The following is a 19,632-nucleotide window of genomic DNA, read 5'->3' as shown; positions in this document are numbered from 1 at the left end:
AACACCACATGTCAGTTATGCGTATTTCTCAAAGAAAAAGTACAGTTAATTGTGGCTGTATGGCTGCAAACACAAACAGCTGACACTTCTTTTTTTTCATATCTGATGTAATAGAAATTGTTTATCAAAATAATGTAATGTTACTGTAAAAATTCAAAGTATTTGACTTTTGCTACTTGACTGCATTTAAAAGTAAGTTATTTTCTTTTTTTTGTACTCATTTAGAAAAACAGATTTTACCATAGTAATATTTTGTACTTGAGTAGTTTTACTGCAGTAATATTTTCCCTGTTTGTAAGTATTTAAGCATCGCTTTACAAATATGTTATTCAATATTTGTGTTATGAATTTCCTATTTACACGGCTTTCCAATGGAGTCCATACCTGCCCACAATCTCCAGCCCACTGTATGCCAGGGCCCATGTGTATACACACACACACACACACACACACACCCATACACACACCCATACACACACACACACACACACACAGTCACTCTAAAACACATGTATCTCAGAACAGCTCTGGAACCCATTTGAGCGGATGAACACAAAGCCCCTTTAAGAACCTATTAGCAACATTTTTACTGAATCAATGCACAGGATGTAGCTGTAGCTGCTTTAATGCAATCAGTATTGTACCTCACATTCCCTGGGCCAGAAGCGATATACATGTATTCACCCAGAAAAGAAGAAACACATCAGACTTCTGCCTACTGTGAGGAAGAGTTTAGAGTGAATGCCTTTAGGGCAGGGCCCTGTATGGAAGAGATTACACTGCGCTATGCCAAACGGATACAGCAGGAGCTGTTAATCCACATGGTACTATAAAAGAGACAAGCATGACAACACCACTGATAGATTTACAATTTGTCTGCTTTTTGGAATTGGCAATTCATTTTTTTTTTTTTGGCATTAGTCAAGCCAGGAGTTCTGTCTGCTCAAGTGCAAGTTTTAAGATGAACCTTCACAATCAAATACTATTCTGTAATGCACACATGGATTTTGTTCATTCCTTTTGAAAAGTGTCTTTTTCCACATGCTAAAGCACTGGATGCTTACATCATATAAATGCTGTGCAGTGATTTATGTATCCACATTTATTGTTATTATTAGTGTAGAAATCTCTCATAATTGGGTGTTGGATATGTGTCTGCACCTTCACCTCTCCAGGCTGTGATGTTCATTCATCACTGTGGCTTTTGGCTCCAGCTTCACTGTGCTATTGTTTTTTCCTGCTCTGGACTGAATTTTGCCTGTTCAGCTCTGCTTGTAAACATCCATACGGCCACTATTAAAACTAGATTTATTCCCCGCTTCACGACGAGCACGCCAGCAGACAAGAAGCAGGTAGTCTGCTGACCCTAGAAGGCCTAAATCTGTCATGCAGAGGTTTTGCACACACGCTAGGAAGGAAAAGGGAGGCAGCAGGAGTTTGGATGATGTTGAGTAATAGTAGTACTGCTGAGAGCAATCCAGAGATTATTACTTTTGGATTTCTTTCAATGAACTGGTGTTTGCTGTTCACCAGATTTGTTATTTCTTGCTCCTGCTTAAAGAGCAGTTCCTGCATAATGCAGTCATTGAGATGGAAACTCATTCAGAGTGTTTTGTTGTGACATGATGTGTTGTAGAGAATTTACTGACAGATTTTTTTACAGTGGTGGTAATAGGAACCAGAGGTTGTGATGCATACGCAAATATTGCCATTTTATTTTCTACCAAAAATGAGCAGTGAATGTAAACAAGTTTTATATTGAATATTGATCAAGGTAAAGTTGCAGCAAATGATTTTCTTTTGGTGATATATAACCTTAGAACACATATACCTCTCTGCTACGAATGTATTTTAAACATGTATAAGGCCATAGGCTTAACTCCAGACTACTTTAAAACATTGTCTCAGGCATCCGGCAATTCATTTGTAGCAGTTTCATCTAATGGCCATTTATGTAGCTTATGATCCATCTAGTTCCTAATACTTCCACAATTTTGACTCTGTATTTTTCTCTAAAATGGGACATTTCACATATATCCACTCTTGTTTACATCTTAACAATTTATTACGTAGAAATTTTGAAAATCAGTGGAATTCCCTTTCAGGATGTTTATAGGACATTTATGTTATGTTACATAATGGTTTTGTAGTTTATTACAACTCATTACTGCTAGTCACTGCCCAAATCGCCAGATAACTTTGTTGCCATATCAAAACTTTTTTTTCTATTTTAATTGTTTACACGATTTGGAAATGGCATTCACCTTTTACATTGAGTAAACATTTCATGACAAATGGACCAATAATTGGCCTAAAGTTAAATCAAAATCTCATTACATTAACAAGCAATTAGGATCATGTCTTTTTTCACTGTCTGTAATAGAGCCATTTCTAAGATGCAAGGTTGTGTTATGTCATTCTTTTTTTTTTCCTCTATCCCTTCCTCTCTGTCTCCAGTCTCTGTTCCATGCTAACTCTCTGCAGAAGACCCATCAGAGTGCACTACAAGTCCAACAGAAGGCAGAAGCTATGCTGCAGGCAGGCCACTATGACCCCGAAGCAATCCGCACCTGCGCTGAGAAGGTGGCCATGCACTGGCAGCAGCTCATGCTGAAGATGGAGGACCGCCTCAAACTGGTCAATGCATCTGTGGCCTTCTACAAAACTTCTGAACAGGTGAGACACAGCCAGCACTGCACCATCTGCTGGTAGCTGAGACCAGAGCTGAAGAGCTATGTCATACTGGTGTATGAATAAACCAGAGCAAACCACTACAGGTGAAAAAAATACATAGATGCATCATGAAACATAAATCTGAAGATGATGGTTCAGTTGTTTGAATTATCATCAGTGTTAGACAATGTTAAAATCTAAAAATCCAACAAACTAAAATGAGAAATAAATACACAGACTACCTGAATTTATTGTTTTATTCCACTATTACATAAGTAGGTTTTATAGTCACGTTTGTCCATATGGTGTATTTTTATGAAAACAATTTTGAATCATACCAAAATAATCTGATCTAATTGTGGTCGATTTTGGATTTGCAATGCACTGAATAATTCTGAAAGAAATTAACGTATTGATCTGAGGTCAAAGATCTATGTGATGGGTAGATAGGTAATCTATTTATGCATAAATGTCTGTGGGTGAGTTAATGTTTTTGAGAGTATTGCATTTTCAGGCATGCATAGTTATGTTTGAGCATGTGTTTGTGTGCGTGTGTTTTGTAGGTGTGCAGTGTGTTGGAGAGTTTGGAGCAGGAGTATCGTAGAGATGAGGACTGGTGTGGAGGTCATGATAAGCTGGGTCCTGCAGCTGAGACTGACCACGTGCTTCCCCTCATCAGCAAACACCTGGAGCAGAAAGAGGCTTTCCTGAAGGTAAGACACCAGCAGGGGTGGAAAAAAGTACAGAGAAACTGTGTAAAATTAAGTACTTTGTCAAAAACTGCTTGATCAAAAGTGGAAGTGTGAAACGAAAAATTGAGTGAAAGTGGAAATAAATCAAACACTCTTAAACAGTAGGATATAAACTTTGCGTGCATACATAGAATAATATCAGAATAATTACATTGGCCTGCAGCAGAGAAGGCCACAAGTGATTAATTAAGATTAATTATAGTTGTGGACACTTTCCGATTGTGCTGATATGCATTTGTTAATGTTTTAATTAAAAACATAAATAAATAGAATGTATGGAAACTTGACTGTTTGGTAAGAGAAAAATAGTTCTCTTGGAAATGTAATTGAGGAAAAGTACTAAGTTTCAATCTAAAGCACAAATCTTTCAAAAGTATACTTAAGTGTAATAATTAAGTACAGTAACTTATTATTTTCCACCTCTGGACACCAGCCTGCTAGAGCGAGGGCACATTTAAGAACAATAACTTTCCACATATCCATATATCTTTTGTAGTCGTATGTCATATGCAAAAAAAGACCCTTGGTCAATTGACATGTTTTGTTCATTTTTCTCTACAGCAAGGATGTCCACAAAATCCATAAATGGCCAGTGCAGATTTTCATTCCAAACCAGAAGAGCTCATCTGATTCCACTTGTTTAATCAGTCAATCACTGTCTTTAAACCACTGATCATGTGAGCTTTGTTGCAATGAAAACCTGCTGCCCCACTGGCCCTTTGCATATATAATTGGAATTTAAACACCAAAATGAAATATGTTTGAATGTGCCATAATGGTGCACAGGACACATTTATATTTTATTTTTTCACCAATATGTTAAAGTCAGCAATAAAAGTAATTGTGTATTAAAATGTCCAGAAGCTTTGTTCTCTATAGATGAACATTTAGAAGAACAACACAACTTCATTTCACTAGGGGTACCCAAATTTTTGCATATGAGCATAAGTTTAATATGTGACATCACGGTATAACATACAGTCCGTTATCAGTTTTACTGACTAATTCTCTGCCACCCCACCAGTATGCTTAAGAATAAGTTGAATAGGCAATGAAAGAGAGTGATTTACCATATCCTCTGTCTGGGAGCTGATTGGAATAAATTTTATACACAAATGAAGTGGAAGTATATTGTCATTTTCAGCTGTGATCTCAGTCTGTGCGCCGCTGTGTTTCAGGCCTGCACTTTAGCCAGACGAAACGCTGAAGTTTTCCTCAAGTACATCCACCGCAACAATGTCAGCACCCCCACCTCCTCTGGAAATACCCGCAGCCCTGAGCAGCAGGTCAAAGGTAAGTCTGCAGAGTCTATTCCAGTTTGTGAAAGATCAGATACATCTATGTTTGTACTGCAGCCACCCTGGAAAGGGATGCATTGAATTTACCTTTATCTTTTATTAGACTTGTTTTGACAAAGGTAAACAAGAAATTAACCGTAGTCCAGTATCATGGGGCTTGGTCCACTTCCAAAAGAACCCTGGTTCAGTTAGCTGCCGGTGGAAATGCATTTTTATGATAGTCTGCACCAAACAGGGAAATTTAACATCAGAGCATGCTAGATATACATTTAATTTGGTTACATGTATTGCAGTACATAGTCAGGCATCAGAGGTAGAAAATGTAGGTCTAGAAAGTAAAAATGCTTCCCAGAATTTTGTTCCAATAGCCTGGCTTCTCTAGTTATATCAAACCACCTGCAGAGATGTCCAGGCAGTTGGAACAAAGTCCTGGGAAGGATTTCTGGACCTAAATTTTCCACCTCTGTCAGGCATCAGCCACCACTTTGATTCAAATCGAATTAATAAACCAATCATGAAGATGCAGATATCAAATGGTAATCATAATTCGCTTTGAAAGTGATACACATAGATATTAAGAGTCTCTCTTTTCTAGCTTTCTGTTTTCATGGTGACAAAGGCAAAAGTATCAATGTATCTACATCCCTGGAAAATTGCTGAGCAATCTCAGAACACCAACAAGCATAATTTGCTGCACTTTTTAAAAATATTTGTGTGTTATCGGTCTGAGCACCTTCATAGCTGACAGTAAAAAACACAGTGCTCTTCCTTCTTAACACACTAGCAAGATCACCAAGAGTATACCACCAGCTCCGCCATAAGTAAATAAATAAATAATAAATAAATAAATAAATGCGAAACAAAAGATGTGATGCCCATTAGGACCATGCAAAAACAACCAGAGTCCAGAAATGAATGACTGCTGTGATGTTATACCACGGGCCATCAGAAAAGTTTGTTTATTCATTTATTTATTTATTTTACAAAAAAAAACATTCAGAACACTACATGCAGACACGTGTATTACCTTATACATGAAGTGTTTTATTGTTATTGTATTATGATAATATTTCAAACCATGATATTCATTTGTATTGTTTTCTCCTGTAGCTATCCTCAATGAACTGTTGCAGAGGGAGAACAGGGTTCTGCACTTTTGGACAATGAAGAAGCGCAGACTGGATCAGTGCCAGCAGTATGTTGTGTTTGAACGCAGTGCCAAACAGGTAAGATTCAACTGCACTAAACACACCCCATTCAGCTGCACTGAACATATGCCACTCAACTGCTGTGAACATACCCCACTCAACAGCACTGAACATACTCCACACCTGCACCAAACATACCCCGCTCACCTGCACTGAATGTACATTTACATTTGCGGCATTTGGCTGACGCTCTTATCCAGAGCGACTTACAATTTGATCATTTTACACAGGGAGGCCAAGGCAGTGTTAGGAGTCTTGCCCACGGACTCTTATTGGTATAGTGTAGGGTGTTTGCCCAGGTGGGGATTGAACCCCAGTCTACAGTGTAGAAGGCAGAGGTGTTAACCACTACACTAACCAACCACATGTACCCCACTCACCTGCACTGCACAATAACCAACACATCTGTGCTGAATGTATTTCACAGCACTGAACATCAGCACGTGCACTTGATGTGCTCCATTCATCTGCACTAAATGTATTGAATGACTACATCTCTGAACATCTATTGTGAATACATCTGTAACACATCTGTAATGAATATGTATACCAGATATCTGTGTTGAAGCTCCTCACTCATGCAACTTTTCTCCCCCTCTCTGTTAGTCATTAGAGTGGATTCAGGAGGCAGGGGACTATTTCCTGTCCACTCACAACTCTGCTGGAGACTCAACTGAGAAAACCCAACAGCTCCTGAAAGAGTATGAGGAATTCTGCATCTCTGCCAAGGTAGGGGGCTTTCACACCCATAGCCATGCTGAGCCTGAACCTCTCTCTCTCTCTCTCTCTCTCTCTCTCTCTCTCTCTCTTTCTCTCTCTTTGGGAATGTCCAGTAGCACAGAGCTAGAAGCACTTAATGTTCTTACCAACTACTGTCACTCATCAGATAACGTTTTCACATCTGTCCTGCTGTTAGTCAGTGATGACACAAAGACTGCAGTCTACAGCTGATACAAACCATCACAATCTTACAAACACAAACAACTACATAAACACTGAAACAAACAAAAATACACATTCTCTGCCACACTTGCCTTAAAATAATGCTACACCTTTTTCAAATACATTCTCCCTTTTGAAAACCTAGACACACAGACATAAACAACCACCTCCGCACACACAAACTGGCTTACAATTCGTATAGTCTTTGTCAAAAAACACCCTTGCACTGAATTACTTAGGCCAACTACCACATGTCCTGTCTCCCAGCAAACCAAGGAAAAGGTGAAGCTGCTGATTCAGCTGGCTGATAATTTTGTGGAGAAAGGCCATGTTCATGTGACTGAGCTAAAAAAGTGGGTGAGCACTGTGGACAAGCGCTACCGAGACTTCTCTTTGCGCATGGGCCAGTACCGCTGCAGCCTAAACAACGCCCTGGGCATCAGTTCTGAGGTGAGTCAGTTCCAGCCCATAACACTGCACATCTAGAACCAGAGTGCAGTCTATACAGCATGCTCAGTATTTTAGCTCAGGTATTGACCAGCCTACATGGTAAGACAATATCTACCTGAACAACCATTGTATCTTTAGTGAAAAATAACACATTTTATTTTTATAGAATTGTATAGCATGTTTTAGGGGGAGATTCAAAGGAAACAAAGTACAGAGGAATGATAAAGGCTTGATATGAATATAATAGAATGTAGTTAGAAAAGAAAGGGAAAATTGAAAAATAAAAGAGAAAAAAATAACTACATAATGCAATGAACTATTGGAAGGAGCTAATTCTGTTTAGAAGTCAAACAGATGTCTAGGTTTTAAGATACCTTTAAAGTGGCAAGAGTGTAAGATCCTGTTTACACCTTGCATTAACATGCATTTTTTGGTGATCAGATCTCATTTGGATATGAACTGAACGCATGAAAAGCCAGGTGTAAACATACCCAGGATGCATTGTGAGTGGATTACAATCAGATCACTTAAATCCCATTTGGAGGTGGTCAGAGATGGATCTTGCCTACATATAACACCAGTGTAAACAGACCAAGACCAAGAGCCTTCTCTCATAATGAAAACATTGAAGTCCAGCTTGTCAACTTGTATCACACGGGGGAAAAATGTACACAAAAGTAGAAGATGGAAACAACGTACTTGGTGACGTGTTTTTTACCCTGGAAAAGTTCAGTCGGATCTCATCTGGTCACACTTAGAATTTTAGTAAAAAGAGTAAATGGAATCCTGCAAAAGTTTACCCAGCATATATGACTTTCTTTCACTGGATTTTAAACATCTTCTCCATAGGCAATTGCTAAAAAGAGAACATAATGAAAGTCCACAGAATAATACAGCAGAACCCAATGCTTTCAACAATTAAAGTCCTTTAAGTCTTTATTACATCAACCCATACTGACTCAGACAACCCTGACTGCTCTGAAGAAGAGCCTCTAAACCTGCTAATTCTAGCACATCTCCATTAAGACTGTCTATGCACCCCTGAAACCAGGCAGCACAGGTCAAAAACCCTTAATCAAACAAATCACAATACAGTGAGGGGTATTAACCTTGTACTCAGGCAAGGAAATGTCAATGGTCGTTTCAGGGCAGTTCATTAGCCCTTCTCTAATCAAAGCACTTTAGAACAGTAATATAATTTCTGATACCTGCTTAAGTGGATTGCAGTTGCTTTTTGGCTTGTCTGTCTCATCTATTCAATTCTCTTAGTTATATGAATTTTAAAATGTCACCTTTAAACAAAACATTGAGAAAAGCAAGAAAGGTCAGTGATCACGTCAACATCTTATCAAGTTTATTTGTAGAGGTTGTGAAAAAATTTGTGAATGGGTATGTTTCTGTCTCTTAGGATAATAAAGACTTGGAGTTGGATATTATTCCAGCCAGCCTGACTGACCCAGAGGTGAAACTTCGTGACCCCAACCACGAGGTCAACGAAGAGAAGAGGAAGTCAGCCAGGAAGAAAGAGTGAGTGAACACAGCTTTCACTACACATTGGGTCAAATTACTCCACTCACTGTTGTTTCTAATGTAAAAAATAAGAGCATAACCTACTGTGGGTTTTTTGGTTGTTTGTGATTTAGTGAAAAGGGTTTTACTGAGGCTTTTGCGATAAGTGAAAACACAAATTAAAGCAACTGAAGAAAAATGCAATGTATACTGACAAAACAAAATAATAAAAAAATTATATACTGGTATAAACAACAAAAAAAATTGCTATTAACTGAATAGTAAAAAAACATTTTTAGTTTTTGTGGTACTATACTATGTACTTTAAATTGCACTATATGTTTGCTAAGTCTTCGTAGCATGGTGCTCTGCTAACACCCTGTATGTTTGTATTTTGTATAGATTTATTATGGCAGAGTTGCTGCAGACTGAAAAAGCCTATGTCAGAGATCTTCATGAGTGTTTAGAGGTAAGCAGAAGTGTCTTTTTTTATGATGGCACTTAAATTATGTAAGTGGACAAAAGTACCACAGAAAAAACAATACTTTTGCATAATGTACATTGTAGCAATGTGCTAGAGGCACAGCTTTTCTTTCTCCTACACAAGAAGCCACAGCAGATACACAGAACCCTAAAGAAAAAAGTCACCATGTGTAATATGCCCTGATTTTAGCGTTCTGTTGTGTAATGTTGTGGCGATTACTGCAGACAGTTATTTCCTGTGTCTGCTGTCTTTGTATGTGTGTAGACATACCTGTGGGAGATGACCAGTGGTGTGGAGGAGATCCCTCCAGGGATCGCTAACAAAGAACATGTCATCTTTGGAAACATTCAGGAGATTTATGACTTCCACAATAAGTAAGGAGCTGTCTAAAAATGCTGTTTAAGAATGTTAAATCTATCTTTTTTACAAGCAAACACACACTGCTTTGGTAAAACAGGCTTTTATTCTCATTTTGTCAAAGGATGAAATATGTGAGGGTTTCATTCTCTTTTAAATGAAGCTTGAAATATGTAAATATATGCAAATATTATGTTGATTATTATCCTCATGTGATATGCGAGTGCATACGGACTGTGATTAAGCATTGTTTGTATCTTGTTGCCTTATTTAGCATCTTCTTAAAAGAGCTGATAAATTATGAGCAGTTACCAGAGGATGTGGGCCATTGTTTTGTCACATGGGTAAGCAGCATGCAGTTAATACCTTGATTTGATATCAAGCCTTTTAGAATAACAGTCCTAATATTGCATCAGTTTCTGTGTATTATATACTTATGAAGAAGGTGGATACAGGGGAGCTGATGTTGATGTAAATATAATGTCAGTTATTTTTTACCTTTAATGTACATTTCACATTATGTTTTCCAGGCGGATAAATTCCAAATCTATGTGACATACTGTAAAAACAAGCCAGACTCTAGCCAGCTAATACTGGAGCATGCTGGGAGCTTTTTTGACGTAAGAGCAATCCTGTTCCTGTTCCCTGTGTTCCCTGTGCTGATGTGTTTAGCTTTTTATTTCATTTTTTATCACATTACTATTTTATCACATTACCTAAAAAGCTCCTTTTATAGTTTGGTTATATTTCCAGTCAGGAATCAATATAGCAAACCTGTTGTTAGTACTGACAAAGTAGCAGTCAGAAAAAATGCCAGACTTTGTACAAATGATGGGGCGTCTGAGTGTTTCACAATTTTTAATTGAGGGTTGAAGCAACTGTTTGCTTCAGTCTGACCTAACCAATAGGTGGCACCAGCTAGCCATTCAAGCTGAATTATAGGATGTTGCAGTAGTTACCCACTTTCTACTTGCTCAGCAGTAAACATGAAGAAAAGGAAGACCAGGAGTGAGTGTGCTGTGCATGAACTTTTGGTTCTTGTGTGAGATTTGAATGCTAAATGCTGAATGTGCTCCCATGCAGGAAATTCAGCAGAGGCATGGCCTGGCAAACTCCATCTCCTCCTACCTTATCAAACCTGTCCAGAGGATCACCAAGTACCAGCTCCTCCTCAAGGTGCCTGGTTTGTGTGTGTGTTTGTTGACGGAGGGAAGACGAGATCATCAGCAGAAATCAGAGAGAATCCTAAGAGTGCTGATTAGCCTATTACCTTCAGGGAAAAGCTTCTGCATCAAAGCCTTTTACTGCTCACTTTCTTTCTCCTTCCCCCACCCCTTCCTCACTCTCTCGCCTTCTCTATTGCTCTCTCTCTCCCTCTCTCTCTGTTTACTGTCTGTGGAAATAACAGAGCTTTAATGAACTCCCTGGAGACTCTTTCTCTCTTTTCTACTGAAGGCACTTCACTCATACCAATTTGTCCTGTGCAAAAGTCTCGATTCTAATTTCCCCCTGGCCAAAAGCCACATCAGACATCTCTTATTTTGCTCATGTTTGTATATATACTGCATATGAACTGTGTTCAATGTATTAAAAGCACCTAAACATCATCTTTGTAGTAATGCTAAAGTTTTGCAAAATGTTGTGGATGTAGCAGTTCCTTATTTGATCTAACAAAAAATAAATGAACAGTTTGTTGCTGCTGAAATGCAGTTTTATGATGGTTTGAGAACATCAGTTTTCTTCTCTTGCCCCTCAGGAGCTACTGAGCTGTTGTGAAGAGGGCAAAGGTGAGATAAAGGATGGGCTGGAGGTGATGCTGGGTGTGCCGAAGAGAGCTAACGATGCCATGCATCTCAGCATGCTAGAGGGTACGTCGCACAGTACTGATGGCTTTATACAGACAAGGGTCAAAGCACAATTATAATCATGATAGAAGCCAAATCCACTCATTTATCATAGTCAACATAGAGAAGCACATTTCAGTTGTTGACATGTCCACAGGTTTGTAAACACCTGCTCTTTCTGATGTAACTGCCTCTACTCTTCTGGAAAGACTTTATTAGACATTTGATTGCATTGTACTGCAAGTACTGATGATGGATGATCTGTTCTGGATCACAAACACCACTCCAACTCAACTGAACCATATTGGAGAATACAGTTCCACTGCTCTAAAGCCCAGTGGGAGCTTTGTATCCCTCTAGTTGTTGCTTGACATTGGACATGGTGACCTTGGACAGATGTGCATCTGCTCCAGAATATCCAATTCTATTAGCAGTGCTTTTCTGTGGAGGTTATATAAGCTCTCTGTGCAACTGAATGTCTGTTTTAGCAGTAGATGCAATTGGTGTTTGGATACTTTTGGGACTATAGTGTAGCAGATCAGTTTCTTCAACATGTTTAATCTGCTTTGGTGTTTTCCTAAAACTGCACTAAACCTCTCCATAGAACTGTTAACTATTTTTGTTTTGATACCTTGTGTGACTTTTGACCCCTGACTCTTGGCTTTGGTGTAGGTTTTGATGAGAATCTGGATGTGCAGGGAGAGCTGATCTTGCAGGATACATTCCAGGTTTGGGACCCCAAATCTCTGATCCGGAAGGGCCGGGACCGCCACCTTTTCCTCTTCGAAATCTCTCTTGTTTTCAGCAAGGAGATCAAGGACTCAGCTGGACGCACCAAATATGTCTACAAAAACAAACTACTGGTACACTGCCATGTGTATTCTTTTCGGTTTACTGGAATTATTTGGAAAATATGAATTAAAATCTAAATTATTAATCAATGTTGTGGCACATCACTTTAGCAGTGAGCATGTGAAATTTATGAAAACACAAACACCCGTCCATATGTTTATCTGTTTTAGAGAGGCACAATGATATAGCAGATCACTGCTGGTAGATATTTGCTTAAAAATATCTTTTAAAATTAATTTTTATATTTACTATATTTTGTAAATATTTCTGTACATATCAGATATCAGCATCATTTCCATATCAGTGTATCCCTTCCAGTTTAATATAATGTGAAGAACTACACTTTCTTCAGGTTAAGGCAGTTCTGAAAGTTATGAAGGTTTTTAGTTCAGTAGTTCTCAGTGCATGCCTGTACCTCTATTAGGAACAAAAAATATGTATAGGGACTTCTTGTGTGGAGTCACATTAAAAAAGTATGGTTCTTATTCAGTTTATTTTATGAATTGCTGAAATTCTACACTAAAGTAGGTAAAAGTGATTTTAGAAGTGAGTTTAGATCTCCTTGTACAATCTGTTTTTCATGGTATATGTGTTTTGCAAGATGTTTATCAGTGAGTCTGTAGAGACAAGAAAGGCAGGTGTGTGTTTATGTGTGTGTGTTTGCAGAGATGCAGAGCAGATGGAGTGGATTTAGTCTCTCTTCTGTGTTAAATATGAATGAATGTGCACCTGCCCAGTGCCACCTGCGTCTATAGCACTAGAGGTCCTTAGGCACAGCGTTTGCAGCGCACTTTAATGAAGGAACGTTTAATAGCAGATGTTTTTGTTACATTGAATTAATTTGAAATATGATTTATTTTAGCTTGCTTCCTCAGATGTAGATTATGAAGAATGGATGGTTTATATGATGGTCTTTTCTCCATCTAAAGAACTCTGTAGATTTAGTGATAAGCTGTTCTGAATCACTTGTGTCCCCCCTTTTTTTCTCAGACATCTGAGTTGGGAGTGACAGAGCACATAGAGGGGGACCCCTGCAAATTTGCACTGTGGGCAGGACGCACGCCCTCGTCCGACAACAAAACCGTCCTCAAGGTTCCTTTATCTCCATATCTGTGCTTTACCATGAGTGTAGATGTAGTCAGACTTTAAAATAAAATAAAGTATACAATAACACATAAAACATCACTTGAGTACTTTCTGATTTGCCAACTTTGTGCGTATCTGTATCAGCATTATTAATGAATGTGACTCAGGATAACAGGCGAATGCGTTTTTTTTTTTTTTTTTTTTTACTTTAACTGAATTAATTCCACAGGCATCTAGCATTGAGGTAAAGCAGGAGTGGATAAAGAACATTCGGGAGGTGATTCAGGAGAGGATAATTCACCTGAAGGGGGCGCTAAAGGAGCCCATCCCCATACCAAAAACCCCGGCTAAGCCACGTAACAATAGCAAGAGGTTAGATTCCACAGAGACCATATGCACATTCACTTTTTAAAGTAAGTTCTATTAAGGAAATTCCATATCAAAACATCTAAAGTTTCACAAAAGGTCCACAAAGAGCATGAACATGCTACACGGTTAGTTTCAACAGAGACAGCAAGTACATGTCCATTGTTTAGAAACAATTTCAGCAGGTATGCATCATTGCTGTATTCTGATTGTATATCTGGTTTCAGATAGTTTGATTGATGGCTGTCCATATTGAATGGCTATGCATTATGCATACAAAGCTTTCTCTAATCTGCCCCTAAATGGATTTTTTTTGCTTTTTGTGCACTCTGTGTAATATTACCTTGGTGTGAGGTTCAGTTTTGTTACCTAAGAGCACTCTACTGATTCTCAATGAGATATTGGTTGGTTAAATACATTGAACGTTTTATACCTTATAGTCAATACAATCAACCACTGTAAGCCATCTTGAGATGTTAAAGATTTACATAAATATTCCATCCAATGCAAAATATTTCATTCCAGTATTCCAAAAATTTATCTTAAATATTCCATCATTATATCATTGTTGATAATGTAACTCTTTATAACATAAATGTTTATTAATTTATGTATATATTTCTAAATCCGTCATTTTTCTCTGTATGTGCTTTCAGACAACTGCTCATTATTTGTGTCTAAAACTACAGCTGCTGTACATAGTTGTATTGTAAATTGTGCTTGTTTTGTGAGTATTTATTTATTTGTGTGTGTGTGTGTGTGTGTGTGTGTGTGTGCAGGGATACTGCAGAGGATGCTGACAGTCAGGGAGATGGCAGCAGTCAGCCAGACACCATCTCCATCGCCTCACGAACCTCACAGAACACTGTAGACAGTGACAAGGTAGAAACTGTATTTCTCCCTATTTGTTTCCTGGAGCCTACAGTCATTCAGCTTGCACTGCAGCCATGGCTTAACACATTGTTGTAGTGATAAAAAATCTAACTTACAGTCTTCTGCCAAGACACGTTTGATGGAGCTTCTGTAGGTTTGCACTACAAAAAATTTGCAAAGATATGGATAAATCAGGTTTAAAGTTGCCTGCCGCTACTGTGTTAGCTGTGTGATGTACTCAAGTATGTTATATTATCATAATATTTAACACATTCTCAGAATTCACCTAAGCAAGACTGTTTGAGATGACTTAACCATTCAGCAGTTTGAGGCAAACACCAGCCAAACTGTTGAAGATTTGGATCCATAAAACATGCTGCTGACCCCGCCCCCTGAGGGAAATATGACATTTGATTGACAGGCTGAAACGGGGTTTCCCACTGTTTTGTTATATGCTGAGCAGGGGCAGTGTCATGGCTGTGTAGGGATGGTGGCCATGATGGCACTTTGTGTTTAGGGTGCCAGGTAATCATGTGAAGTTATGAAAAGCCTGTTCCGCTTGTGTGCTGGTCTGTGTCCTCATAGGAACTATGGGGGGCCTTATGAAATCAAAGTAAGCTACATTTTATGCTGCTTCCTGTTGAACAGACAGTGTTTGTCTGTGTTTGATTTTTGGGGTATTTACATGAGGATGTTCTTTGTGTATGTTTTTGTTTATGGTTTGTCTCTGTGAGATGAGTGTGTCCTTGTGACTTGTTCTTGCCCAGAGCAAAGTGGCTTCCTGCTGCAGCTGGAATTCTCCATGCTGATTGTGGCTCATCTGTTTTCATCTTGCTGTTTTGCTATGTGCTCTACTGTGTTGGAGAAATGTCATGTCAATAAAGCAAATCTTCAGGAGATACATAAATAAATAAATGAACGAGTAAAATAGCTTCTTGGACAGATGTAGCGATACATAAAATTCAAATTATATTTGATATCATTTGGTGGTGTCTGAATGCAATACATTTTTCACATAGTAAAAATAAGGAGTGCTTTAAAATCATGTATTGCTCATAACATTGTTTTCCAAAAGTGGCAACTTTACAGGAAAAGGAAAAATATTTTTACTTTATAATGGAAGTCAAAGTAATAAGCATTTCTGTGGGTCCATTCATCATGAAATGTTATCACATTGAATTTGGTAGCTGATGCGATGGTCTGCCTTCCGCCCACTGATCACCGGGACACGAGACGAAACATGGCATATAGAAGCTCTGATAATCAGCAAATATCAATACTTATATGATTTATTAATTTTTACTTGAAAACTTTTAAAGTGAGCTAGTTTTTATTAGAAGCCCTCCATTTAAGGCATCTAGAAGTAGGCTTTAATACCTAAACATCAGGCTGCATTAAATCAAATTAATATTTCTCTATGATATTCAATCCAGCATTGATTGCTTATATCTGCCCAATACCAATAAATGATATTGGATTGATGCCATCTCTAAGTAAAACACACTCATCATTATGTGTATGTATGAAGGTTAGTGAGAGAGAGAGTAGGAGTGATTTATTCCCTCACACACACTGTGTGTGGGTGTAATTTTTTTCTGCTGTGCCCTCCAGACGAGCTTGTGGGTAGCTGTTGTTTTCTGTCCTGAAGAGGGTTGTAATGATTCCGCTGAAAGGTCCTTCATTCGCCTGAAAACCTGAATGCACTTTACAATCCACAACTGGATGCTAATGTGTTTTTTCTTTCTTTCTATAGTGTCATGAGCCAGCTTTACATTTTCTCTTTTGTGTTAGTGGTGATACTGATTCACTCTGTGAGCCAGTTAGTGATGAATGAATGTTCATATATGTTGCTATAGAAAGACGGAGGTAACAAAGACCCTTTTGTTGTGACCTAATTTTAGTTAATACAGTGCATCCTTTGGATAAACACACAAACAAGAGAGCGCAGAGTTTTTATGACATATTTTCCACAAGATAAACTCAAAACAAGGCACAATGAAAAACAGATAAAACTACAGATTTGTTAAAGTCACTGAAAGACTGTGTCACTATTTCTGACAGCTTGTTGTTATTTTACGAGCTTGGCCGCGTCAATTGTTCCATGGTGGGTGCTTGTTCTCTTTTGGGCTTGTAAATAATTATTTTGTGACCAGTGCAGACTTTTCCAGACCACTCAGATGCCCACCCTACTCCAAGACAATGCCTCAACTCACTGTCTCTCCATATATTATGCTGTTTTTGTCTTTTTGTTTGTCTCTGGCTCTCACTCTCTCTTTTCCTGTTTGTGTCTTGACTGTGGGGGTACACATGCTCTAACTTTAGGAACAGCCTTTTTCTCTGCTTTCTGTAAGTCTTAATGCCTTCTTTTCAAGCAGTATAATGCTGATGGTTGCTGTGGAAATAGCCCTGGCAGAAAGCCTGGCGGTAGAGATGCCCAGCCAGTTTTCATATCACAAAACAAAACCCTGTGGCCATTTACTTTTGAATTCAACTTAAAGTGCTGAGTCCAGTTATACGCAGTTGGGACTAATAAAGCAGTTTTTTTATTTACATTTCTTTTAGGGCAAATGAAAACTACTTCTACAATATGAAATAATTGTGTGTACATTTTTTCTGCTTTTTTTCTTTTGATCTGCTTTTTAAGAGGCAGACTTTATTCTACTTTCTCTTTGGTTTTATTACTTGTTTTATCTGAGGACATATGGCCATAGAAGAGCTGAGTCCACACCTTTTCTGCTGTCTGTGTTACTTCCTTATCTCTTTTGTAGAACTGGCTGCATAGGTCATTTACAGCATTGAATGAGCTTTCTAGAATCTCCATAGTGTATATTACACTGCTTGAACAATCTTCTTAGGAAAGCGTTGCCAATAGAATAGGATGCTCAGAAACAGCCTTACATTGTCCAGTGTTGGCTAGAGGGATATACGTCTCTCCAGGATTTGGTTGTGGACAAGTAGACAGTTCCACAGAGCAGGTGGACATAGGTTGATATATGTTACATATTTCTGGGCCATTCACATTAGAACCATTGCATTTTATTAAACTGTTTATGAAACTTTTTCTTGTATTTTAACCACACTAGAAGTTGTCTCATGTTCTTCCACAGTGAATCAGCCAATCATTTCAGTTTGATGCTGATGTGGACAAACAGTGGCCAAATTGACCAAAATTCTGTGAATCACATAAGCAAAGTGTATTTCACAAGAAGTCCGATATTGTTGTAGTGGATGGTCTTGAGTCCACCTGTCTTCAGTTCTATAAGGACATCTGGATTGAGGTACCAGGTACCAGAGGACAGTGTAACTACAAGTGATATGATCTTATGAGATTGTGATAAATTAAGTCACAGTAACCTTTCTTATCCTTGGTTTAGAAAGGGGTCCCAAGTGGCATGACCCAGGTGAGCAAAATTGGTCCTTCTTGGGGGGAAAAAAAAATATTGTAGTTTTTCATGTGATTTTTTTTTTTTTTCACGTGGCAGTACTGGCTTCAGTTACATGTTCTGACTTGTGAATATGGCCCCAAGTATTATGATATTACTGTTTCTGCCTTATTGCTTATCTCTGAGAAGTGAATCCTGACACTTGCACCATGCTGGTCAAGGCTCTGTGTATATTTGTGTTTGAAATATGTTATTCCTTCCATTGAACGAAAGGGCTAATTTCAGTTTGCATCCAGATGGTGTTCTTTTTTGGAGCTCAGGGCTGTGACTATAAGGCTGCATATTGTTGCTGTTGGATGCTATGTTTTTTTTTCGTTTGTTTGTTTTTATATAATTTCATTAAATTTTAAAATTGCATGTTGCATGGGAGAATAGAGATGATTAAAAATCACATGAAAAAACATTTAATTCCATTAACTTTCATTCAAAGTTAAAAAGGTTTTTTGCTTCTCCTGTGAAGTTATCATTTTGCAGATACAAAGATCTGTGTCAACACAGACCGTATGCTTTACTCCGTTTTAACATAAGAGATCTGTTCATTGCGCTGCTGCAGGGCAGGCTCTCTGCCTGTTACTGTACACTTCAGAAATCAGAGCTACTATGGCCTTCAGTGCCAGTCAGATAATAAGGCTATTCTCTCCTCATCACTGCTGTATCCGCATGTCACAAGACCATCCGCGTGCTACTGTCATCAGAACACAGCTGGGTTAGACACACATGCGCACGCCCCTACACACTCCTTTGAGCAGATAGAGGACGCTCTCGGGGAGGTGTTTAACTGAGCTGAGCACGCATGCACCCTAGAGAACTGCACTCGTATTCTACAGGTGATTCAGTCTTCCACATACTCAGCAGTGACAGGTCTCAGACATTATACTGCCTGCGAGCCAGTCTGTCCCAGCCAATCACATACCAACCTCAAGCCAGAGAGAGTGTGAGTGAGGAAGAAAGGGAGAGCAAGACACAGGGAGAGAAGGAGTAACAGGGCGACAGACAGAGAGAAGGAGGGGAGAGAACAGAAAGACAGACAAGCCACCATGCCAAAGTGGATGAGCTTTAAACTTTTCAAAGAGAGCAGTCGCGTAAGTAACTTTTGCCTTTCTCATTGTTTTGTTTTGTGCAAAGTTAAAATCGAGGAGTGTGTTTTTAGTGTTATAGGTACACTGTGGTTGGTGGCAGTCTTTCAGAGAGTGCGTGAGAATAGGCAAAGGTGTGGAGGCAGATTGTTTGGTAAGAATTAAGCTAGTAACCGATGAGGCCATAAACCTGGTGGATCGGGGAAATATTTGTCTAAAGACTATTTTTCTTGGTGATATACAGAACAAAATATTAAGTACACATTTCCTGTAAAATTGATCTGTGCCATTTTAGTGTTAGGTCATATGTTTTTCAGTGTAATGGAAATAGATTACTTCAGCATTGGGTGAACATCTGTGCATCAGATGTTCATTTTGTGCATTAAATGTATGCTCACAGCGAGACACTGGAATAGACG

General features: G+C 38.6%; 1 protein-coding gene across 3 annotated transcripts in view; it reads left to right on the top strand.

Annotated features, from left to right (window-relative positions):
* The window catches only part of kalrna (kalirin RhoGEF kinase a), a 210,285-nt gene that overhangs the window by 142,126 nt on the left and 48,527 nt on the right, over positions 1–19,632 (top strand). For 2 of the 3 annotated variants that reach the window (XM_017692407.2, XM_017692406.2), the window contains exons 17-33: positions 2,458–2,676; positions 3,237–3,386; positions 4,604–4,718; positions 5,834–5,949; positions 6,538–6,660; positions 7,141–7,323; positions 8,732–8,850; positions 9,235–9,301; positions 9,581–9,690; positions 9,948–10,017; positions 10,204–10,293; positions 10,757–10,849; positions 11,430–11,541; positions 12,190–12,380; positions 13,360–13,461; positions 13,685–13,827; positions 14,601–14,703. In XM_017692407.2, the coding sequence (XP_017547896.1) occupies positions 2,458–2,676; positions 3,237–3,386; positions 4,604–4,718; positions 5,834–5,949; positions 6,538–6,660; positions 7,141–7,323; positions 8,732–8,850; positions 9,235–9,301; positions 9,581–9,690; positions 9,948–10,017; positions 10,204–10,293; positions 10,757–10,849; positions 11,430–11,541; positions 12,190–12,380; positions 13,360–13,461; positions 13,685–13,827; positions 14,601–14,703 (2,106 nt within the window). Of the gene's footprint in view, positions 1–2,457; positions 2,677–3,236; positions 3,387–4,603; positions 4,719–5,833; positions 5,950–6,537; positions 6,661–7,140; positions 7,324–8,731; positions 8,851–9,234; positions 9,302–9,580; positions 9,691–9,947; positions 10,018–10,203; positions 10,294–10,756; positions 10,850–11,429; positions 11,542–12,189; positions 12,381–13,359; positions 13,462–13,684; positions 13,828–14,600; positions 14,704–18,957; positions 19,220–19,632 lie in introns of those variants that run through there. The other variant, XM_037539083.1, reaches the window with a different exon arrangement.

This window comes from Pygocentrus nattereri, chromosome 6 (genome assembly GCF_015220715.1).
Source record: "Pygocentrus nattereri isolate fPygNat1 chromosome 6, fPygNat1.pri, whole genome shotgun sequence".
Lineage (NCBI taxonomy): Eukaryota > Metazoa > Chordata > Actinopteri > Characiformes > Serrasalmidae > Pygocentrus > Pygocentrus nattereri.
The sequence above is the reverse complement of the archived record's forward strand: the minus strand, read 5'-3'. Positions and strand labels throughout refer to the sequence as shown.